Source organism: Saimiri boliviensis, chromosome X, assembly GCF_048565385.1.
Source record: "Saimiri boliviensis isolate mSaiBol1 chromosome X, mSaiBol1.pri, whole genome shotgun sequence".
Classification (NCBI taxonomy): domain Eukaryota; kingdom Metazoa; phylum Chordata; class Mammalia; order Primates; family Cebidae; genus Saimiri; species Saimiri boliviensis.
Genome location: NC_133470.1, coordinates 53477953 through 53503045, shown reverse-complemented (window position 1 = coordinate 53503045; position 25093 = coordinate 53477953). Strand labels below are relative to the sequence as shown.

The 25093-nt window shown below is 41.9% G+C and overlaps 1 protein-coding gene across 5 annotated transcripts in view; it reads left to right on the top strand.

Moving 5' to 3' along the window:
* Positions 1 to 25093, top strand: part of ARHGEF9 (Cdc42 guanine nucleotide exchange factor 9) — a 378000-nt gene that overhangs the window by 199764 nt on the left and 153143 nt on the right. The window contains exon 1 of one of the 5 annotated variants that reach the window (XM_039475468.2): positions 13889 to 14373. The exons of 3 other annotated variants lie outside the window; for them this stretch is intronic. In XM_039475468.2, coding sequence (XP_039331402.1) covers positions 14344 to 14373 — 30 coding nt within the window. In that variant the 5' untranslated portion in view covers positions 13889 to 14343. Of the gene's footprint in view, positions 1 to 13888; positions 14374 to 25093 lie in introns of those variants that run through there. One more of the 5 variants, XM_010351685.2, reaches the window with a different exon arrangement.

The window sequence follows — 25093 nt, the reverse complement described above, 5'->3', positions numbered from 1 at the left end:
TCCTTCCCTTTATTGCTTTCCCTTTCGTCAAGAATATAAAATAAACCAAAATATCCTGAGAGGTTCTGGAGGCAGGCTCACAAAGAATCACAGCACAAAAGAAGAGAAAGAGTGAAGAAAAATAAATGAGTTGTCTTATGCCTGCCTGTATTTCATTTGTCTGGCTGCCAGGGTTTCATGAGGCTCTCTCAATCTGGGCTCTGGGGTTTGGGGACTGGGATATTTTTACTGCTTCTAATAGTTTCACCCCACAAGCCTAAGCTCCCTTCTCCTCCAAGCCTCAGCACCTTGCTCTGTGACAGGCTCACATTCCTCATAAGAGTGAAGCAACCAGCATACCTGGCTGCTAGTAGAGACTAAGGGTTTGTGAGTCCACTCTGTGTGTCTGTGTGAACGCATGCACACAAGTCTTTTTCTAGTCTGCACCCATCATGTATGGTGTGAGTCCACGTGGTCTGCATCAGGTTTGGCAAGGTCCTTCACCATTCTTAATGGTCCTTTCTGCAATCCCCTCAACCCTACTTCTACCACCACCCAACTGCTAATCACTATTATCAGAGCTAACATCTGCCAGGCATTGTGCTAAAAACTTTACATGTACTCACTTGTTTACTCCTCATAGCAACTTTTTGATATAGTTATTATTATTATTATTTCTGTTTTCTAGATAAGGAACTCTAGGTCCAGAAAGGTAAACTAACCAGCTCAAGTTCTATATTGCTTCCAGCTCATGTTGGTTTAACCTTAGTCTGATATTTTCTGTTTTAAAAAAGCTCATCAAGATATACCTAATTAATTTTACCACACATATGGATCCACTTCACGATTCACTAAAAGTTTGCAAATCGCCCTTTGAGAATCATTACCTTAGATGTTTTCCCTCTTTCAAAACCGTTTGCATTTCACAGAGACCTGCAAAATGTTTTCAACCCCACAGGTTGTCACTCTGGAATTTCACGCATCAAGAGAGGCATAGAAGGAGATGGAGGCATCCTTAGCAAGCCTCAGAGTGGTGAAAGTTGGACACTCTACGACTTGCTCTGGCCCTCTCAGAGTTTGCTCTGCCCTTCTCAGAATGCAAACTCAGGCCTTTTCCTCCTCTCTCTGAACACCAATTCACTCAACAAACATTTTCTGAGAGCCTCTCAACACTAGGGGCTCTGCCAGAGGCTATGAGAAAGCAAAATTGTATGGAGGAGATAAGTTCATATACAACTAACTACATAAAGCAAGCAGTGGCAAGTGGCTGAAAAAGTGTCAGCAAGGCCGGGCGTGGTGGCTCACGCCTGTAATCCCAGCACTTTGGGAGGCCGAGGCGGGTGGATCACGAGGTCAAGAGATCGAGACCATCCCGGTCAACATAGTGAAACCCCATCTCTACTAAAAATACAAAAAATTAGCTGGGCATGGTGGCGTGTGCCTGTAATCCCAGCTACTCAGGAGGTTGAGGCAGGAGAATTGCCTGAACCCAGGAGGTGGAGGTTGCGGTGAGTCGAGATCGCGCCATTGCACTCCAGCCTGGGTAACAAGAGCAAAACTCTGTCTCAAAAAAAAAAAAAAAAAAAAAAAAAAAAAAAAAAAAGCCAGCAAAATGCCATGAGCATTTACAGAAAGGGAGATGAATTTCAGCTTGAGTCCAGGCTTCAATACATAGATGGCATTTGATCCAGGCCTGGAAGGATGGCTAGGATGTAGATAGCCAGAAGTAGGGTAAAATTAATTCTGCGAGAATATTTAAAGAGACTGAAGAGTAGTTAGAAGAGTACTTAGAGCCAGGTTATAGATACTTGTTAATATCTTGCTAAGGAACTTGAAGTTAATCTTGTAGAAAATAGGGAGTTATTAAAAGTGTTTGATCAGGGGAGGATCTGAATCAAGCAGTGCTTTTGGAATATAACTTCAGCAGTATTGTGAGAATGTATTGGAAAGCAGCAAAAATGGAGGTGGAGGAACACATAGGAGGCTAAAGGGATGGTCCAGGAGAGACATAATAAAAAAGAGCCTGACCCAGGGTAGTGGTTATGGGTATGTAGATGAGGGGGCACACAGAAGAAATGCCATACAAGTAGAGGTAACAGGCCTTGACAACTAATATGCATATGTGTAGAGGCAATGCCTTCTCTTCTTCCCAGTTTACCCCATCAGAGCTTCCACAGCAGCCTATATGATCTCTGTGAATATATCGTATCAGGAAGAGGAAACATGGGGGTTGTTGGGTGGCTCCCGCTGTGAGACATGAAAGGAAGAGGAGATAGTTCACCATAGGCAGGCTGGATGGAGCCAGCTTGTCCTGTTACCATAGCACCTCAGAAAAGCATTACATTTTAGAGCTGGAAAGTGGACCTTAGGATCCTCTTGTGAGAATGTCATACTGTGAGGAGTAGCCAGATGAGGATAGAGGAGTCTAGCAAGGGAGGAGCCTGATATGTTTTGGCTCTGTGTCCCCATCCAAATCTCACCTTGAATTGTAATGTATCAGGAGAGAGACTGGTGGGATGTAATTGAATCATGAGAGAATCATGCTGTTCTCATGATAGTGAGTTCTCATGAGATCTGATGGTTTTATAAGGGGCTTCCTCCTTTACACAGTGCACGTGCCATGATTTAAGTTTCCTGAGCCCCCTCCCCCAAGTTATGCAGAGTCGTGAGTCAATTAAACCTCTTTTCTTTATAAATTACTCAATCTCAGGTATTTCTTCATAGCAGCATGTGAATGAGCTAATACAGAGCCTTTAGGAAAAACGTTAGCCTTGACCTCTTAAGGTTCCCTCTTCCTCAATCCTCCTTCTTTCTCTTCTCTCTCCTTCCCTCTCCTCCTCTTCTTTTCTCCTCATCCATCACCAGGTCTTCATCCTTCTTTTTCATTCTTCTTGTCTCTCCTTTTCCTCCTCCCCCTCTCTTCGTTATTCTCTTCTTTATCTTCCTGCTCCTTTCCCCCCATTTCTTCTTTCTTTCACCCTCTCAGAACTTTCACCAATAAAACAAGTTTCCCTTGGAGCTCAGGAATCAGCTCCTCAAATATGAGAGGTGGCCTAAGCCATTTGAGCTCAGGGAAGGGGTTCAGGGTCCTGAAAGAAGGCTCACCTCCCTCTAAACAGACACCATGCTGGCCTTCTTTGTAATTGTTTTTCTGTTCAAGCACTCCTCTGGCTGGAAGATTCTGTTTTTGTCTTCTCACCACCTCCCTGGAGAAAGGTTTAGCAGGTCCACCAAACAGAAGGTTTAGTGGTTTCCCCAGAACACTGAAGGTTAGTGAGAATGGGGGCTGAAGGCCAATACTCTTGCTTCTTCACTTGTTTCTTCTTTCTATGGGCCCCTCACATCTACACTGTGGTCCATGGACTAGCAGTATCCAAATTACCTGGGAGTCTGCTAGAAATGCAGACCCTTAGGCACCACCCCAGATCTATTGAATCAGAATTTTCATTTTAACAAAATGTCCATGAACATTAAAGTTTGAGAAGCCCTGCTCTACATAGACCTCATTCTTCATGTATGGACATAGCCATTTCTAGAAAAACCCATTCTGAGTTTGATCTCCTAGACCTGTGGAGGGGTAAAGAAGCTGAAAATCAGAGAGACCTGGAGGGCAGTGGTCTCTGGTGACCAGGAGTCTGTCTGGTCACCAGATGCCTGGTCACCACTCAGATGCCTGTAGAAGCTGGGCAGGGGCAATAGGCAGGGGCTCTGGTCCTAAGGAGGGTAGCTGCTACTGAGCTCAAGCTCATTGTTGTAAGCTAGGAATACAAGCCCAGGGCTGCCAAACTTTCTAGTGTTTCAAGAGAAGCTGGATTTGTATGTGAAGTCCAGATTTTTATGTAAAATATATTGATTTTTTAAAACGTATTGTTTAACATCTAACAAACTTTTAAGACACTGTGGTGGGCAAATAAAACAGGAGGTCAATTGTCCAGACTTTCCATTTACAGCCTTTGATTTAGTTTAGGCTTGTGTTTTAAAAGCAGGAACTATGTTCAATCAAAATCTTACCTGGAATCTTAATGAGTAAAACAGGTGAAAGGAGAACCACTCTGGTTAAAGTGGAGCCTCTCAGCCTCTCACATGTCCCCAAGGACAAAAAGTAGCCTCTGAAGGACCCTCCCTACACTCTACAAAAGCACAAGTCAAAAAGTATTGAGAGGTTCTAATCACACACATCATTTGACAGATGGGGAGACTGAGTAGCTTATCAGAGGTTACACAAGTTAGCAGTCACCCAACTCCTAGTCCAGTGCTCTCCTCTTGGCTCACTAACTTCTTTGCATGGTTCTCTAGTGCAGCCTTCTATCAATGGAAGCATCATTCTACAGCATCTCTGGCAGGTACTTTTCTAGACTCTGCTTGGTTACCTTCAGTGACGGGACTTCATAAGGTTGGACATTAATATGTGAATTTAGCTTTTCAGAGAATCTTTGAACAGATACATAATATATGTGAGATTTGCAGGTCCTGAATCCGTCTAAGTGATTTAACCAACATGTCTGTCTGGATGGAAGTTAAATCTGCTCATCTAATTGAAACTCCTCATGCCATTATTTCAGCTCCTGCCTTTGTCCTGAAAATTAATAGTGAATGGGAGAGCAAATTATTTAGTAGACAGGAAGCTGTTTGAGGCTGAAGGCATGGCATGGGAGAAAGATAAGAGGGCGGTAAAGAGGAAAGAGTCAGGTGTTAGGAAGAGGTGAACTTGGAGTCACTTCATTTATACAAATTTGACAGTAGAGAGCCCATGGAGAGCTTAAAGACTTACCAGTGGGTCCATACCTTAGTGGAAGGAATGGGCCTTTCATTTGACTGGTCCCTGTGATCAAGCTAAAGTGGCCTGGGGGAGACTATTGGGCCAAGACCCCTACTTTCCAGGGTGATGCTTTCTGTAGCAGCCTATTGAGTAGCATCTGATCCTTTCCCCAGGCTTTGACCGTTGTTCTGAAGGAAGACAGGTTTGACTACTTCCTGCTCTTCCCTGATCTGCTTCAAGAGCTGGCTTCAAGTTTCCCTGGGGATCACAGGTTTACAGTGTCCAGGGATGTGTTTGGAAAACATGGGGATGAAGAATTATATTCTGAAGGGAATACCTGCCTAGCACCTAGCTGATGTTCCCAAAGAGGAGATGGGAACCCACATGCCCAGTAAATCTTTTTCTTTAAATCAGGAATTCTGCCTGTCCTCAGCATCTCTCACTATTGTGCTTCCAAATATTGATAGAGATGTTTCCCTTTGGGGAGGTGTAGCAAATAAAATTACCTTAATGGCTCCAACAAAATGACAGGAGTTTGGTCTAGAGCTGAGCTTCTCACACTTTAATGTACACATGAGTCACTGGAGAACTTATGAAAATGTTCATGTTGAGTCAGTAAGTCTGGGGTACATCTGGGATTCTGCATTTCTAGTAAGCTCCCTGATGATGTTGATGCTGCTGTTCCAAGCCCCATACTTTATGAGTGATATCAAGGGGCTAGATTATCTTGACAATTCATTCAGCTGGATTTTTCTTCTCAAAGTCTAAGATTATATTTAGGTATGTACCTATATTCACTTCTCACATTGCACTAACATCTTGCTTTAAATTATTTCGTATTAGCTTATTTGAGGATAACATCTATCATGTTTCCCATTTCTTCCCCTCTGCCTTCACAACCTTTGGCTTCTTGGCAAGACATGCCATCTGCCTCTGCCACTCACTACCTCTTCCTTTTGCTTTCATTTCCTGATGTTCTGGCCCTGACTGAGTCCCCGACATCATCTTCTATCACTAATTATAATTTCCTACACTCTGCCACATTGGCCTTCTCCTATCCCTTGTGCATCACAACCTCATTTCCATATCTGGACTTTTACCTATGTTGATCCTTCTTGTTTGGAATGCTTTTTCCCCCAAATTTTGAATGACTGGTTTCTTCTAATCATTCCATTACACTGTCAACTCAGATGTCACTTTTTTAGAGGGGCCTTCTTTGGGTGCCTACGTAAAGCAGTATCTCCCTCCACCAGTCACCTGCTACTACAATATTTAAGATTTTTATAATAATTATTTAGTATTTATATTACCTTATTTTTGGTTTTTGGGTTCAATGTCTAAATCTGTTCATTAGAACATAAGCTCCTTGAGGGTAGAGACCTAGTCTGTCTTGTTCACTGCTGTATATATACCTAGCACCTAGACAGACCTTGGCATATAGTAGGCACTTGATACATTATTCTTGGCTGACAGACTGTCTTTCTGGACATTCTTTCTCATTCATTGAAGACTTTATCTTCTAAATCATCACTTGTCTTAGTCCTTTCTTCTGTCTGTATAACCTCAACATTCCTGTAGGCGGCCTATTCAGCCTTGACCTCACACTTAACAACTTTTTTCTTCACTTAGCTAAGCAGAACACTTCTGTGATAACACTAAAGATCTTGTCATAACCAGTAATCAACTGGATTACTTCCACAATCTTTTTTTATTTTTTATTTATTTATTTTTTTGAGACGGAGTTTTTGCTCTTGTTACCCAGGCTGGAGTGCAATGGCATGATCTCGGCTCACCGCAACCTCCTCCTCCTGGGTTCAGGCAATTCTCCTGCCTCAGCCTCCTGAGTAGCTGGGATTACAGGCACGTGCCACCATGCCCAGCTAATGTTTTGTATTTTTAGTAGAGATGGGGTTTCACCATGTTGACCAGGATGGTCTCGATGTCTCGACCTCGTGATCCACCCGCCTCGGCCTCCCAAAGTGCTGGGATTACAGACTTGAGCCACCACGCCCGGCATTACTTCCACAATCTTGATTGGTTTCAAGCATCTTCTCTCTTACTATTGTGTCCTGTTACTCCAGCTCACTTTGATACATTTCCAACAATTCTTCCACATCATCAGAATCTCCAGTTCATTGGCCCTACCATTCAATTGACCTTACCCATTACCCAGCACCTTTTTTCATGCCCTCTTCTTCCTTGTGTCTGGCTTAGATTCTTTAGTCCACTATTATGATCACTTCCTTGCACATGCTTGCAACTCTATTATCTATTTCTTTTTTTGTTGTTTGTTTTTGTTTTGAGATGGAGTTTCGCTCTTGTTACCCAGGCTGGAGTGCAATGGCGCGATCTCGGCTCACCGCAACCTCCGCCTCCTGGGTTCAGGCAATTCTCCTGCCTCAGCCTCCTGAGTAGCTGGGATTACAGGCACTCGCCACCATGCCCAGCTAATGTTTTGTATTTTTAGTAGAGATGGGGTTTCACCATGTTGACCAGGATGGTCTCGATCTCTTGACCTCGTGATCCACCCGCCTCGGCCTCCCAAAGTGCTGGAATTACAGGCTTGAGCCACCGCGCCCGGCTATTATCTATTTCTATTCCCATTGTATTTGCATCTGAATCTCCTCCAGATTTCATGCAACCACCTATCATCTCTATACCTGTGCCTGAAGAGCAAAATAGACTAGAGATAATGGCTACAGTTTGGCTGATTTATTTTTCTTTACCACAAGGTTGAATTAGGCACTCAACATTTATTTGTGTGTGTGCCCCTATTTCTAAGAGATACTGATGTTTAGAGTTTTTTTTTTTTTTTTTTTTTTTTTGTAGATACTTAACATTTCCTAAAAGACCGTACCATGTCCTTGATGTGCTTACTTTTCCGCTTCCTCTCAGACAGTATCTCTCAACCTTAGTTGCACATTAAAATCATCAAGGGAGCTTTTAAAAATCCTGATGCCCAGGCTTTATCCCATTCCAATGAAATAATAATCCCTGAAGGTGGGATTTAGACATCTATGGTTTTTCAAGCTTCCCAGGTAATTCCAATATGCAGCCAAGGTTGAGAGCCACTGTGCTGAGGAAACTATTTCACATTTGCTCCTCCTTTCTGTAACCTCCACTGACAACTCCCTCCATAATCCTCTCTCAGTTTCATGGAGAACATTTTTTAAAACATTATAGGGACACTTCCTTCCCTTTTATTCACCAAATCTATAGGCTCACCATCACCTGCACATGTACCTATTTCTCTTCTTTTCTGCTAGAGTTCAGGAAGTGACTCTGCTCCTATCAAGGCAAATCTTTTTTGCTCTGGAACCCATCCCCTCTCACTTTCTGAAGGACTTTGCTCCTGCAGGTATCCCCTCTCTTACACTATTGCTTCTCAAACTTTAATGTACATGCAGGACATTGGAGGATCTAGTTTAAATGCAGATTATGAGTAAGTAGATGTGGGATAGGGCCTGAGGTTCTGCATTTCTAACAAGCCCCCAAGTGATGATGATATTGTTGGTTTGTCGACCATGCTTCAACTAGCAAAGTCTTAGGCAATAAGCCTTTACTCTCATTCTCATCATTGTCTCAATGTGCCCTCATTTGCATGTTAAAACAAACAAAAAAAGACTTCCTTGATCTCATATCCCCTCCCAAATATTGTCTGGTCTTATTTCCTTCACAGAAGAACTTCTCAATGAGTTGTCTATACTCATTGTCTCTACTTCTTTACCTTTACTCACTCTTCATTCCCTTCATTCACTCCTCTACCCCTCTAATACGATCTTTCTTATTCTCGTGCCAGTGAAGCTACTCTTGTCAAAATTACCAACCTTGTTGCCAGTACAATGGGCATATCATTTAACTTCTCAACATTTCACACACCTAGTCTTGAAACATTCACCTGAATATGATTTATCCTCATTTTAGTTTTACCTTACTGCTTCTTAGTGTCCACAATTTTCTCCTTCTCTATGTAACTTTTACCTAATTGTAAAGAGGCTCAGGACTCATCCAGGGCCCTTTTTATAATCAATGTTCTCTCCTAGATGATTACATCTTCTTGTGGGACTTTAAATACCATCAGTATGAGGAAGACTCCAAAATGTATATGTCCAGCCAGAGCATCTCTCTTGAGCACCAGGCTTTCATATCTAATTGTTTCCTGATATCCCCTCTAATCATATGACTACTGGGCAGCTCACTCTCAATACATCCAAGTGGAAGCCTTGATTTTTTTTCCCCTCTTCAAACCTGAGCTTATTCCAGTCTCCCCACATTAGCCAAAGTGCCACCATCTACCTAGTATTGTAAAACAAAAACCTAAAGTTATCTGGAATTTATTTTTTCCCCGTCACACTCCACATCCAATCCATCATCAAGCTCTGTTATTTCTACCTCTAAAATATATCTCAATTTTTTTTTTACCTCTGTCCATCATCTTTACTGTTCTTCCAGTCCAACTCACCATCATCTTTATGCTGTATTACTACAATGGTTCCTACCTTTTATCCCTTTTCAATCTATACGTAGCAGGCCAAGTTGTCTTTAAATAATGCCAATTGGTTCAATTCTCCTGCTTAAAAATCCCTCAGTTCCCACCTCTATCTCCCTGCAGTTCATAGAATAAATCAAGACTATCTTACTATGATCTTCAAGTCTTTGTATGAACTGGCTTCTGCCAAATTTGCCTCCTATCACTCTTCCTCTTTCTAGGTTTTGGCCTCATTGCACTTCTAATTCCTGTGATACTACTTGCCAGTTCAATCCTTTGGACTTCTGTACGTTCTGTGTTCTGTGCCTAGAATACTTTCCCCCTACCTCTTACATGGCTGGCTCACCTTAAGCCTTTATTCCTCAATTTAAATGTCTTTTCCCTGGAGACGTCCTTATCTAAACTCCCTTTTCTACCCCACAGTTACTCTATCCCTTCACTTTCTTTCTTTTATAGCACTTATATCCATCTGTATTAGCACATTTACTTACCAGATTTACTTGTTTATTGAATAAAAATGAGGGCATGAACTCTGTCCATCTTGTTTACTTCTATGACATCAGTGCTTAACAAACTGTACCTGGCACATTGCAGGCACACATGTTTATTGAGTTTATGAATGAGTAAAAATAGATAGTAATGTATGAACCAAATATTGCTTTGTAACAATAAGAGTTTATAATATGCCGGGCGTGGTGGCTCAAGCCTGTAATCCCAGCACTTTGGGAGGCCGAGGCGGGTGGATCACGAGGTCGAGAGATCGAGACCATCCTGGTCAACATGGTGAAACCCCGTCTCTACTAAAAATACAAAAAACTAGCTGGGCATGGTGGCGCGTGCCTGTAATCCCAGCTACTCAGGAGGCTGAGGCAGGAGAATTGCCTGAGCCCAGGAGGCGGAGGTTGTGTTGAGCCGAGATCGCGCCATTGCACTCCAGCCTGGGTAACAAGAGCGAAACTCCGTTTCAAAAAAAAAAAAAAAGAGTTTATAATATACATGTTAGTCTTAGCCCTCCAATATTTAAAATTAGAGTAGTTCTGTGCTTTCAGTGTTTACCCTTTTTCACTACTGCACTCCACGCACTGTGGAGAATCAAGGGTTTGAGTTTTTATCCCAGCTTAGCCACTCACTTACTTAGTGACTTTGGGAGTTCCTTCCATTCCCTGGGGCTATATCTTCTCAGCAGTAAAATGAGACTGACTGTTGGAGGAAATAATCTTTACAACTATTAAGGCCAACTCTGATATGTATGAATCAGTGATTCTTTAATACTCTTAGGTACACAATTAGTGTGTTCATTGTATGACTGAAGAATGTGAGTCACAGATACACTGGGACATGACTGTCTTTCTCTTCATTTTGCTCATGACTCTCCACCAGAATGGTACCAAATAGGCTTCTGGGAAATAACAGGACTTCAAGAGAGTGAACACAGAGATTGTGGAAACCCCTTTTCCAGATTTCTATTGTCCTATCCTGAGTGTTTACTGGCTTCCAGGTCCTGTGCTAAGTACTTTCCTTGGACAAATGTATCAAATCTTTGTAACAACCTTGTTAGCCCTATTCACAGATAAAGAAACTGTCAAGGCACAGAACATTGAATAATCTGCTCAAGTAAGTGGCAAAGCAAATAACTGAATCCAATCCAAGTTGTTCTGACATAAGAGATTATGCCCTACCAACTACATTATATCTTCTCTAACTACTCATATGGTTCTAGGCAAATAGGTGCTCAAACATAATGACTGGATTCAACAACATCTAATTATACCTCTGGGATCAACACCTGTTTTTTGCAGGAGTTTCTAGGCACCTGTTTTTTGCAGGAATCCCTAGTCTCTCTATTAACACTGGCCTGTTTGTGTTCAGATCCATTCTCCACTCTTCTGAAAATTATATTTCTTAGATTTCCTTGCTTTCTCACTTCTTTTATCCAATGGGAGACACATACAGGAGATTTGTGGCTAGGAGGAAGGCAGAACCTAGGGTATTTCTCCCACCTCCTGTATCAAAGAGATGTTTTCTGGTGGTATCTGTATACCTCCATGGATCCAGCTCCTCTCGAACAACTCCTCCATTTATGGCACCTGATTCTCATAGGCTGTCCAACAGGTGATTTTGGCTTCTGTATGGCCTCACCTGTTATCCATCCATCCCTACGACTGGTAGCAGCTTTCCGTGTTCGTTAAATGCTAGGTTGCTGCCCCATCCTCTGTCTGGGCTCTTATCTCTGCAGATGTGATATATTATATGCTCTCAGTTTAAAAAACCTAGGGTGGTTTTTATTTTCCTGATTGGACCTTGACTGATTTAGATACTTTCTACAATTCCAGGGCTACTCACTTCGCATAAATTGGTTTATATCCTTCAGAGCACATATCACAATCTCTAAATATCTTGCTTGTTTACTTATTTATTGTCTATCTCTCTTCTCCAAGAAGATTGTAAAGTCTATGAGGAATTTTGTCTTGTATCCTAAGCATCTATCACAATGCCTGACACATAGGGACTAAATAATAATGTTGAATGAATGCATCCACCAAAAAATTCAAAGTTTTTATTGGGTATTTACTATGTGCCAGTCACTTTTGTAGAAGATAACAAAATGAGTAATTCATTTTCACTGCTTCAAAAAAACATAATTCCATCTAAGTGAAAGGGAATAGTAAAATGTTCATACGACCATTGTGTTATTTCACTAGGGCTGCCATAACAAAGTACCACAAACTGGGTGGCTTAAACAACATAAGTTTATTTTCTTATAGTCCTGGGGGCCAGAAGTCTGAGAACAAAGTATCAGCGTGTTTGATTTCTTCTGAGGCCGCTCTCATTTGCTTGCTTTGTAGATGGCTGTCTTCTTCCTGAGTCCTCAGATTCTGAGGTACTGGGAAGGACTTAAACATACAAATTTTTTTGGGGGGGGAGGGGGAACAATTCAGTTTGTAACAACCAGGAAGTAAAAATATTGTTTTAATTGAGAGAGCAAAATCATAGTGCTATGTGAATCAAATGAAAGATGACAAAATCAGGGCCTGGAGGTATTCCTGGAAAGCTTTCTAAAGGTAGTGTGCCTGGTGCCAGATCTTAAACACTCATGACAGTTTGAATGGGCTGGTTGGCAGAGGAGGAGCATCCAACTCTCATACTCAGCATGGGAGAAGGCCCAGACATGGGCAAGTGAGAGAATATTGTGGAGTCACTGATGCCTGGATTATCAGACTTGAGAGGATGTTGAAAGGTCATCCCAGGAAACCTCCCATTTGATTCAGGAATCCCTTGCCAAAGGGTAATTCAGCTTCTGCTTGTACACCTCCCATGATGGGGTGCTCATTAAGGTACTGCTTCTATCTTTGGCCAGCTCTGTCTGGACAAAACAATGGCTTGGATGAAGCGCAGAAGGTGCTAAAAAGGACAAGCAAAGTTGTATGTGTAACAGGGTAGTGATGTCTTCATGCCAGGTACCTCCAGGAACTTTTTTCTTTTTTTTTTTTTTTTTTTTTTTTTTTTGAGACGGAGTTTCACTCTTGTTACCCAGGCTGGAGTGCAATGGCGCGATGTCGGCTCACCGCAACCTCCGCCTCCTGGGTTCAGGCAATTCTCCTGCCTCAGCCTCCTGAGTAGCTGGGATTACAGGCACGTGCCACCATGCCCAGCTAATTTTTTGTATCTTTAGTAGAGACGGGGTTTCACCATGTTGACCAGGATGGTCTCGATCTCTCGACCTCGTGATTCACCCGCCTCGGCCTCCCAAAGTGCTGGGATTACAGGCTTGAGCCACCGCGCCCGGCGAAGCTTTTTTCTAATATCATATTTTAACTCCTTTTATTTTGGTTGGAACCTCTGTTTTTGCAATTCTGTCTTTGCCTGACCTGCTCTTCTAGTCAGGAGCCTTGGAATCTTGCCTTGTTTGGCTGTGCTACTTTGAGCAGATGTCTTTCAATCTCTGGGCTTCAGTGTTCAAGTCTGTAAGGCGGGAGGGGCAATTAAGAATTCCTGTTGTGTCCACTTCATAGAGTTACTGTAAGGATTGTAAAGGATAATAACAGATGTCAGTGTGACCGACAAAGTCAATTTTTAGCCTAAGCAAAGGTACCAGCCTGTGTTGTGTTCCCCAGAGTTGGGGGAAATCATAAAGAGGTGGGCGGTTTCTCCGTTTGTCTGTTTTGCTGATGTACATTAAACTCATTCTCAGCAAAATAAGCAAATGGAAAATTCGTCCATCAACAAGCTACCTTTCGTGTTCCTAAGGGTGTGAAAAAGCCTGAAGTGGTGTGTATATGAGAGGGGGTGATAGCTGAGAGAGGCTTGAAAAGTTGCAGAGCCTTTTTCTTTTCTTTTCTCTTTTCTTTCTTTCTTTTCTTTTTCTTTTTTTTCTTTTTTCTTTTTTTTTTTTTTTTTTGAACTTATGTCCCTTCCCTCTTCCAAACCTTCGTTTATTTATCTGTAAAATGGAGATACTAATGCCTGCCTCTACAGGGTTGTTCTGAGAAGTGAAAGTAATGTAGATGAAAGCTCTAAGAGAGTACACAAAGAGAGAAGACCTTAGGGGAGGATGCAGAGGGAGGGTGGGGCAGGGAGGCAGGATAGTGCTGGCATAGCTCCACTGGGGCAGAATCTTATTATTCTGGAGATTGGTCAAACACCTCTGGTAACTTTGGAGACGACTTTCCGCTGACTCGACACAATTGGGAAGCCCCACAATAAACAGCATCTAACTCCAGCACAGCGGGAGGCAGGCAGAGGTAGCAGCTGCTTTCTCCTGGGCTGGCGGAGGCTATTCGCCCCCATTCTCTCCCAGCACCCCACCCCCACAGTTCTCAAGCCTTGGTGGGGGACAAAAGCAGCCCTTTGGGACACCTCCCCCCCCAAATTCGCACCTCTCCCTGCCAAGACCTCTAAGAGCAGCAGGACGGAGAGACAGAGCCTGCCGTTTGGCATGGAACAACCTGACTGAAGGCGAGGTCCGGGGCGGAGGGGATTGGGCTGTAGGGTTGTGGAGGAGGGGAGGCGGAGGGGGCGCTGGGGCTCTCGCTTGCTTCAACCCAGCCCTCCTAGTCAGCCCGCGACAACTCTCGCCAGCTACGGGGCCTCAGAGAAGCCGGACTTCGCGAGCACCATGCAGTGGATAAGGGGCGGATCGGGAATGGTGAGTGCTTGCAGCCTCGGTTTCCCTTGCTTGAGCCTCTCAGTTCCCCCAGCCCCACCTCCCGTTCCTCCAAGGAGCCGCAACGCAGTGAGCCCCCTGGCCTCTGCCCACCGCCTTAGCCGCCGTCCTTGAGACACCAGTGAGCTGCTGTGGCCATTTTAGGAGTCCCTGCTTGCCTGCCTGCCCAGGAACCCCCCCTCCCATCCCCCTCCACTTTTCTATCCGAGATTGAGGTGAAATAGGGGTAGGGGCCAGATGATGTGCCCAGGTACATCCCAGGGGTCATCTGGGAGGTCAGAGAGGAAAGGGGGATGGCAGAGTGCTTCTTTGGAAGCAGTGAAGCTCGCAGGAGGCTGACTAGCTGGCACAGGGTTGTGGGGGGAAGGGGACGGTCACAAAGCCTGGGAATGTGGAGGGGGTCTTATAGGAGAGCTGCATGACTCCCCGCGTCCCCAACTAGGTTTCCTGCAACTCCTTCCCCTGGTCAACGCCAGGGCATGAGGGACAGAGAGCCATTCTCTGTTCTCAGAAAGCTGCCTGGGAGATCCCTGAAGTCCTTCCTTGCCTGGGCTGGGGTCACCCTGTCCACACTTGGGGCTTTGTCAAGGAGAGACAGCTGCAGAAACCCACATTCTGGAAATGCATTTGGGCCACAGTCAGTTAACAGAGCTCTTTTCTCTCTCCTAAGAAGTGTGTGCTTGTTTGTGTGTTTAGTATAATCCTCCAACAGTTCATTTTATGTCATGGTGTTTGCTTCTCCACCTGGAGACCTTGGAATGACTTCCTTTTGCAGAGGAAGTGGTGGCTGCATTTTGATGCCTCTCTGACTTAGCCAGGGGCAGTTTAAGCCTGGTTAGGGACTCCGGGGAGTGGGAGGCCACCATGACTTTGTCCTCAGCTGGAAGGCATGGGCAAAAGGGTCTTAGAAGGCAGTTAGGTTGGGTCAGCAGACACTGATGGCAATATAGCCCACACTTCTGCACTGCCACCCATAACCCACAAATGAAAAAAAGTAGCCTGAAGTGGCTGGGCAAAAAAATTGATATTTAACTCCTTTTTTGCTTTCATTGTAAAAGGGAGGAAGGAATCTGATGTGGGCTAGGACTATATTCAGAGGAGCTGACCTCTTCTCTTCCTCAGAGTTTCATTCTATCTCTGTTTCAGTGGTTCTTAATGGCATCCAGTTTATATGCCTATGTGCCGGGGCTTCAAGAGACTCTTCTTCCCGACCTCCCCTACTTCCCTGAGGTTTCATTAAAGCTACATCAAATGTTTGTGGAACCAGAAAAGATTAGAGCAGGTAAACACTGTAGAGTCCTTGCTGTCCAGCCAGTGAAGCTGGGATCCAGAGAGTGGGACAGACTTGCCCAGGGCCACAAACTCCTTGGAGGCAAAACTGAGTCTAGCACTTGAGTGTCCTGTCACAGACCTCCCCCACTGCTCCACCAATCATCTGTTCAAATGGTGCTGAGAGAGGCAGAAAGGAACAGAGTCATGATCTTGGGAAAGGACTTTCTTTGGGATGATCTAGTGCCATGAAATTTACCTGAAAAAAACCCATGCCAGTCCTGGCATTTCTGGCAACTGGGTCAGGGTGAGACTTCCTTCCTCTTCCAAATATATTGAAGTGTAGGGGCCCAGAGCCACCACTGACAACAGGTTAAATCAATGGAGAAATTTGAAGTTTTGCCAACTGTGTATGAGAGAGAAAAGGGTGGCAGACATCTTGCGGAGACTACGTAATTAAGGATTGGTTGATGGGGGAAAAATCTCAATATTCTTAGAGGACTGAGGCAGTGATTATTATATGATGACAGCATTTATTTAGCTATTTACCAGAATTCAAGAGATGGGAGTAGTAAACTTTATTCTTGCTTGGGAGGCAGGGAACCTCTAAATTTTGGCCTTGCCACTAATAGAAATCCTTTGGACCTCAGATTTCTTACCTATTAAATGCAGATGTTAATAATCACCAAAATTCCCTTCAGGCCTTAGATTTTCAGATTCCTAGAAGTATATGTTGTATAAAATTTAATTAGTGGGTCATTACAAACAAATAGGGATTGGGTACCTAGCCACCATTTTATAATGTGGCTAGTCGAAAGATCTTTGCTCCTTGTTCTTTAATTTGCAAGGTGCCTGAAGTACAAACTGAGCATTTTATAACAGTGAAATTTCTTTTTAGAACATTTGACTGTAATAACTTATTTCAAGCATTAAATGCAAATCATGGTCCTTGAACATAAAGTATTGTTTGAGATTTTACAGAATAAAATCTGTCTCATAGATAGAGGATGTGAGTTCACATTGGATGGTAAATTATTTATTCATGGCTTCTGCCTGCAATGCCAGTTTGTGCTGGGTTAGCCAGTATGCCTAAAGTGGAAATAACACTATTCTCAGAGTAACAAATCTGAGGGTTAGTGCCTGGCTTTTACATTTTTCAGTCTTGAAAGTATTACCAATTGTCAAACCTACTTTATACTCAGTATTCTCTTACATAAAATGGGAATATAGTGCCTTCTTTTTTTTAATAGCTACTATTACATCATTAATTTATTCAACAAAATGTAGAGGATCTACTATGAATTGGCATTGATCTAAGTGCAGGGGAGATCACAATGAAAAAAAAAAAAAAACCAAATTCCTCACTTTCATGAAGCTTACATTCTAGGGGTTGGGAAGTTCATTAAACCATAACAGAAATGAATATACACTATATCAGAAGGTGCTAATCACTAGGAAAAAATAAATAAAACCTGTTAAGAGAATAGAGAGACATAGGAAGTTGGATGGTATATAAGATCCATCAAAGCCTCACTAGTTAAGGGACATTTGAGCAAAGATGTGAAGGAAGTGCAGGAACAAGCTCTATGTATATGTTTAGGATAAGAGGATTTTAGGCATAAGGAACATCCAGAAAGAACACAACTGGTTTGTTTAAAGAACAGCAAGGAGGCCAATGTCCTTGGGATAAAGAATTAGTATGTGCAAGAAGGATAGATGAAGTCAGAGAGAAAACAGAAAGCCACTTTTATATGCCATTATTCTGAGTGAGAGGGGGAGCCATTGAAAGAATTTTTACAGATGAGAGACATGATTTGACTTATATTTTAACAAAAGAAGAAACTGTACTGGGACAAGGGTGAGAACTGTGAGGAAGCCCAGGTTAGAAGTGATGGTTGCTTGGATCAGGGTGAGAATGGTGGAGATGATCTATATGAAATGACTGACATCATTGTCTATAGATAATATGTGTCTTTCTCCTTTCTTATCAACTTCTTATACTCTCAGAATGCTAAGAGTGGATCTAAAAAGAACACAGAGTGGGTATATATGTGGAGGGGGCATTTCATATCCAAGTCAATGATTGAGAGATGTGCTTTTGGACTTCTGACTATGGTAGCTAATTGAGACTTGATTCTAGGTGGATTACCAGTAAATTAGTATCCTGCTTTCTGGGATTCTGGAGAAGAAGATTAAGTGTATTATTAGCACTTCAGGGTTGTGGTATACCTGCTGTTTATCTGTAATATCTGGAATGGATCATTTTTAATACTCTTCTCTATGAAAAAATTTCAGTAATTATCAGTACTATTTATTATTTTATTGATCTGTTCTTTAATTTTCAATTACCAAGGAAAACAATATATTTTAATCATAAAGATATTCAAAATTTATCTCATATATAAACTACAATGTGCACTCACTAAACAGAAGTATTACACCTTTCAATTGTCATTGTTTCACTGTTTTAGATTTTAAACACACATAAAACTACAATTGGTCACACAGAATGACAGAATTGAAGTGACCCATATTCTGTTTCTTTTTATAATCACTGTACTATTATTGTTTACTTTCAACCTACTGTATAAATGCTGGAACATATATTACCAGAGAGATTACAGACACAAAACTGACCCAAAGCTGTCTTGAATGATTTTGAAACTTTACAAACTGAGATGAGCTGAATGAACACTTGTAGTTAACACTGTGTGTGTCAGGGGCCAACGATATAACTGGGAGTTCTCTGAGTCAAATTCCATGTAGAATAAAATGTCAATTAAAGGATAAATAAGAATATGCTAATTTCAAACTTCATATACATTATTAAAAGTCAATAGTAACCACAACAATTGTTTTGAACTTTGATCAACCAAAGATTTTTTTTTCTTTTTTTAAGGAAGGATTTTTTTTTTTTTTTTTTTTTTAGCACACAGATGATTCATCATTCAACTTGAGGGAAGGAATGTTTTATTGCTAACATTGTTTAAAATTGCTGGTGCTTGGTGATAGAAAACACTTTGACTTTTAGTCTTTAAAAAAATTTTCTATAGCTAGTGTACTCTTTTATTGCCTGCACTAAGGGTTGTCTGCTCCCATTGCCCCATCTTTGATATGTCACCACTTTGGAGAAGAGTAGGGAATTGTGGACCAATTCCATGCCAACAGCCATACGACATGTGTAAGAGTCATTTATGACTCAGTGGCAAACTCCATATAGGCAAGATGGAATGACCAACTGCAAAGTTTAACAGCTGATCTTATTTTACTCAGCTATGCATAAGAGAAGTATATCTATACTGACTTAAAACACACAGGTTTTATTTTTTCACATACAAAATTAGGAGGGAGGCATACCTGGGCCAGTATGGCAGCTTCAGAAAGTCTTTAGAGACTTTTCTTCTCTATCATCCATGGCATTTGGCTTCCATTATTCATGGTCCAAGAGGAGTGCTAAAGCTTAAGAAAATCTATTATCATTCATAGTTTGGGAAGGGAAAAGAGAAGGAAAAGTTCTTGACCCCTTCTTTTTAAGAAGTCTTCTCAGATGTCCTATTTAATACTTCTGATTATGTCTCATTGAAGAACTGAGTCACATGGCTGCTGCTAGCTGCAAGGGAAGCTAGGAAATGGAGTCATATAAACTAGGTAGCAATGTGTACACCTAAAGATTGGGGGTGGGGTTTCTAATACAGAGGAAGAAGGGAAGAATGCTGTTTTTGTGAGATAACCTGCAGTCATTGTCATGCTTAGTTGAACTACATGCCTGTGATTGTAGAAATGGAAAATCTAAGGGTTTGTACTCAGCTTTGGGCTGTGGGCCAAAGCCTGATAGATGTTTCTAATAGTAAAAATGCTGCCATCAATCTTGTGAAGAATCAATAAAAACTTGACATACCTAGTCCTATGATTCCTACTAGTGACAGTTCTTTTGCGAAACTAGATGGATGGTTATATGGTTTGGCTGTGGAATTGTAGTTCCCATAATCCCCATATGTCATGGGAAGGACCTCGTGGAAGGTAATCAAATCATGGGGGCAGTTACTCTCATGCTGTTCTCGTGATAGTGAGTTTTCACAAGATCTGATGGTTTTATAAAGGGCAATTGCCCTGCACAGGCTCTCTTGTGTGTGACCATGTAAGATGTGCCTTTCCTTCTCCTTCACCTTCTGCCATGATTGTGAGGCCTCCCCACCCATGTGGAACTGTGAGTCCATTAGACCTCTTTTTCTTTACAAATTACCCAGTATCAGATATTTCTTCATAGCAGTATGAAATGGACTTATAAAGTAAATCAGTACCAGTAGAGTGGGGTACTACTATTAACCCCAAAATATGGAAGTGACTTTGGAACTGAGTAATGGGCAGAGGTTGGAACAGTTTGGAGGGCTCAGAAGAAGACTGAAAGATATGGGAAAATTTGGAGCTTCCTAGAGACTTGTTGAATGATTTTGACCAAAAAATCCATGCTGAGGGGATCTCGGATGGAGATGAGGAACTTACTGAGAACTAGAGCAAAGGTGATTTTTGCTATGCTTTAGCAAAGAGACTGGCAGCATTTTGCCCTGCCCTAAAGATCTGTTGAACATTGAACTTGAGATAGATGATTTAGGGTATCTGGTGGAAGAAATTTCTAAGGAGCAAAGCATTCATAATGTGATTTTGGTGCTGTTAAAAGCATTCAGTTTTATTAATTCACAAAGATATGGTTTAGAATTAGAACTTATGTTTAAAAGGGAAGCAGAGTGTAAAAGTTCAGAAAATTTGCAGGGTGGCAATGCAGTAGAAAAGAAAAACCCATTTTGTGGGGGAGAAATTGAAGTTAGCTTCAGAAATTTTCATAAGTAACAAGGAACCAAATGTTAATTACCAAGACAATGAGGAAAATGTCTCCAGGGCATGTCAGAGGTCTTCACAGCAGCCCCTCCTATCACGTGCCTGGAGGCCTAGGAGGAAAAAATGGTTTCATGGGCCAGGCCCAGGACCTTGCTGCTTTGTGTTGTCTTAGCACTTGGTACCCTGCATCCCAGCTGTGGCTAAAAGGGGCAAACATAGAGCTGAAGTCATTGCTTCAGAGAGTACAAGTCCCAAGCCTTGGCAGGTTACACATGATGTTGGGCCTGTGGGCACACTGAAGTCAAGAATTGAGGTTTAGGAACCTCTCCACCTAGATTTCAGAGGATGTATGAAATGCCTGGATGTCCAGGAAGAAGTTTGAGGCAGGGGTGAAGCCCTCATGGAGAACCTCTCCTCAGGCAGTGTGGAAGGGAAATGTGGGGTTGGAGCTCCCACACAGAGTCCCCACTGTGGCATTGCCTAGTGGAGTTGTGAGAAGAAGGCCACTGTCCTCCAGACCCCAGAATGGCAGATTTGACAGCTTGCACCACGTGCCTGGGAAAGTCACAGACACTCCATGCCAGCCATGAAGGCAGCCTGGAGGGGGACTGTAGCCTGTAAAGCCAGAGGTGCATAGTTGTCCAAGGCTATGGGAGTCCACTTCTTGTTTCAGAGTGACCTGATGTGAGACACAGAGTAAAAGGAGATTATTTTGGAGCTTTAAGATTTGTATTGGACCTGTAAATCCTTCATTTTGGCCAATTTATCCCATTTGGAACAGGTGTATTTACCCAGTGCCTTTGTATCTAGACATCTTAGTGTCTATAATTTCATCATATCTATGAAGTAACTAACTTCCTTTTTATTTTCCAGGCTCATAGGCAGAAGGAACTTGACTTGTCCCAGATGAGACTTTGGACTTGAACTTTCGAGTTAATGCTGGAGTGAATTAAGGCTTTGGGGAACTCTTGGAAGAGCATGATTGTGTTTTGAAATGTGAGGACATGAGATTTGGGAGGTGCCGGGGTGAAATGCTGTGATTTGGCTGTGTCCCCACCCAAATCTCATTTTTAGTTTTAGTTTCCATTATCCCCATGTGTCATGGAAGGGACCTGGTGTGAGTTAATTGAATCATGGGGTCAGTTATCCTCAGGCTCTTCTTGTGATATGCGTTAGTTCTCACAAGATCTAATGGTTTTATAAGGGTCTTTCCCTCCTCTTTGCTCCACACTTCTCCTTGCTGCCTCCATGTGAAGAAGGATGTGTTTGCTTCCCCTTCTGCTATGATTGTGTTTCCTGAGGCCTCTCCAGCCAATGCTAAACTGTGAGTCAATTACACCTCTTTTCTTTGTAAAATTCCCAGTCTCAGGTATGCCTTTATTAGCAGTGGGAGAATGGGCTAATATATGACATGCTTCATGGAGCTAGGGGATACAAAATAGAGCAGTGTTTCTGGAGGATTTAGAGGAAGTACGTGACTAGTACAGTAGTATAATCTCAGCCCTGGTGAGTTTCAGATGCTTGGACAGTCTTACATTGTAAATATCTAGTAGACAGTTGGTGATCAGATATTGAGCTCAGAGGGGATTCCCATCCCCTCTGAGGGTAGATTAACTACCTGGCATTTAAAAATACTGTATAGCCTGGGAAAGTGAGAGGTAGGAGCAGAACTTGAACCTCCTTTTTTAATTCTAACCTAGAACAGACCCAGTCCACTCTGTTATCTACTGTCCAGAATTTTCATGGCAGCACTATTGTTTCAGGCTTTGCTCTCTGCAGTGCTTATGCTGCTTCTGGACTGCCTGAGCTATAATGTCCAAGTTTGATGACCTTGGGGATAATCTAGCTCAACTCCTTAAACCAGGGGTCAACAAACTATAGCTTGATGACCAGATCTAGCCAACAAGATAAGAATGATTTTTACATTTTTAAATGGTTAGGAAAATACCAAAAGAAGAATAGTGTTTGGTGGTACAAGTAGATGAAATTGTAATGAAATTCAAATTTCAGCATCCATAAATAAGGTTTCATTGGAACACAGCCATGCCCATTCATTTCCATTGTATATGGCTGCCTTTGTGATACAAAAGCAGAGTTGAATAGTTGTTACAGAGACCATATGGCCCAAAAAGCTTTAAAAAATTAGAATTTGGCCCTTTACAAAAACGGTTTGCAGAATCCTGGCTCTGAGTCCTAAGGTTACCATGGCAGTGCCTTGGGGAGGGGGAGAAAGGAGCAGGAAGGAATGTGAATCTCTCACCTCTAGTCTAGAGCATCTGGGCTTTTGCTTTATACATTGGGTTGTTGCTTAAGATTTTGGGAAAAAAAGCATTTTTTTCTCATCCTGCATTCCCTCTAGCCCCCACACAAAATGTTTGAATACTACTAATTATAGATTGTGAACACCAAGGTTCAGAAAAGGAGAATGCTTGACCCAAGACCATGCAGCTACTCAGTAATTGGAATAAGAATCCACAGATCTGAATTCTCAGTTGAGTATGCCTTCTTCTGTGAGGTAAATTTAGTAGGGCCAAGGTAAGGGAAGCTCACCTGTTATGTATGTGCCAGTTATCTTAAATGTTATCCCAATCAATCTTCACATTAGCCCCTATAAAATTAGCCCCTTAATGTCTACATGTGTTCATTTGTTAGTTTATAAGTTCATGCAATAGATATTCACTGTGTCAGGTACTCTTCTATCCATTGGAGATGTGGCAGGGAACAAAACAGAAAAATGTCTCTATCTTCCCAGAATTCATAGCCTAGTCCAGCTTAGAAACAGGAATAGACAGCTTAGGCATTTTTTTCATGGTCAAGTATAGGGCAACATAAGATTTCAAATTCAGATCTATTTACTTGCAAAAGCCTTACTCTTTGCACAACCCACTTATCCATTCATGACCCATGTACTCCCAGTTCCTCTGTGTGCTTCTCATCCACCCACTGATCCACTCACCTACATATGCATCCTCTCATTCACCCATCAGTTCCTCCATCTATCCATCCATCTATCCATCTGTTCATCTATCCAATTCATTGATTACTTACAAACTGCTGGGTGCTGGTGATACTGTCCCAGTATCACTAGCTTTTACTCTTCTGCCTTGGTGTTAATAACAGTGTAATGGTTAGGATCACAGACCATGGACTCAGATCCCCTGCAATCAAACACTTGCTCTGGGTACTTACTGTTTGTGTGGTCCTGGGCATCCCACTTGACCAGTATCCTTATCTTTAAATGTGGGAAGATAGTGCATGCCTATTTCATAGGGTAGTTGTAAGGATAAAATGAGTGAATACATGCAAAGCACCTTGAACAATGCCTGATACAGAGTAAAAGCCATATAAATATTTGTTGTTATTATTTTTACATTTCCTTCAGAGTCAGAGACCATCCCAGTTGGCTCAGAAACACAACTTTATTTGAGCGGGATTACTGACTAATAGTGTTGCATTCCTCAAGGTCCTTTCAAGTTAATCTGAGAAGGAAATTTATGTTAATACTAAAGAAATCAATATGTTTCTTCTCCCATGTAATAGATTCATGACAAAAATTATATATTTATCCACTCTCCTCTGTAATAGATGCATGATAAAAATTGTGTAGTTACCCTGAATAGTTAATACATGTGTAGAGTATAAAACTCAATGATTATGGAAGGTAATATGGTAAAAAATAAGTCTCCATTCTTTCCCTGGTTCTGTTACCTGGTCCTTGTCCCCAGAAGCAGCCCCAGATATCAGTCTCTTGGTGTTTATGCTGAGATATTCTGTGACTTCATGAGCATATACCTAAGTACACAGAAACATGCACACTTTCTTCATATAGATAGTAGCATATTCTTATATTTTTATACTTAGCTATTTTTTAATTAATAATATGTCTTGGAGAGTATTATATATTAGTACAACGGAGAGCCTTCCTTTTTTATGGCTACATAGTCATAAGTCCTAAGATCCTAGTTTCTTTTGCTGTGCAGAAGCTCTTTAGTCCTCTGTTGATGGTGAATTGGGTTGTCTCCAGTCATTAGACATGATAAACAATGCTGAAAATGGATGTTTAGCCAGAAGCTCTGATTTCTGAGGCACTGTACTAGGCCGAGGTATGGAAGAGTCAATGGAAGATGTGCTTTATGTCTTCAAGGAGCTTAGGATTGATTAGGAGGGAAATAAAGACAGGCTGGACCAAATGCTATAGAAATGTATAAAGAAGATAATGTAAGGAAATAGGGGAGCAAGAACGTGGTGGGTGAAGGGTTCAGGGTATTGAGTGGGGCTTCTAAGAGACAGTATTTAAGTGTACTTTTTATTTGATCTTATTTTTTATATTTTTCTTCCAATTTTTATTTCGGGTTTAAGGAGTGCATGTGTGGGTTTGTTATATGGGCAAATTGTGTATCATGGGATTTGATGTATAGATGATTTCTTCATCCAGGTAATAAGCATATTACTCAATAGGTAGTTTTTCAGACCTCACCCTCCTTCACTCTCAAGAAGGCCTCAGTGTCTGTTCCCTTTTTGTGTCTATGTGTACTCAGTGTTTATTTCCCATTTGTTTTTTTGTTTTTTTTTTTTTTTTTTTTTTTTTTTTTAGACG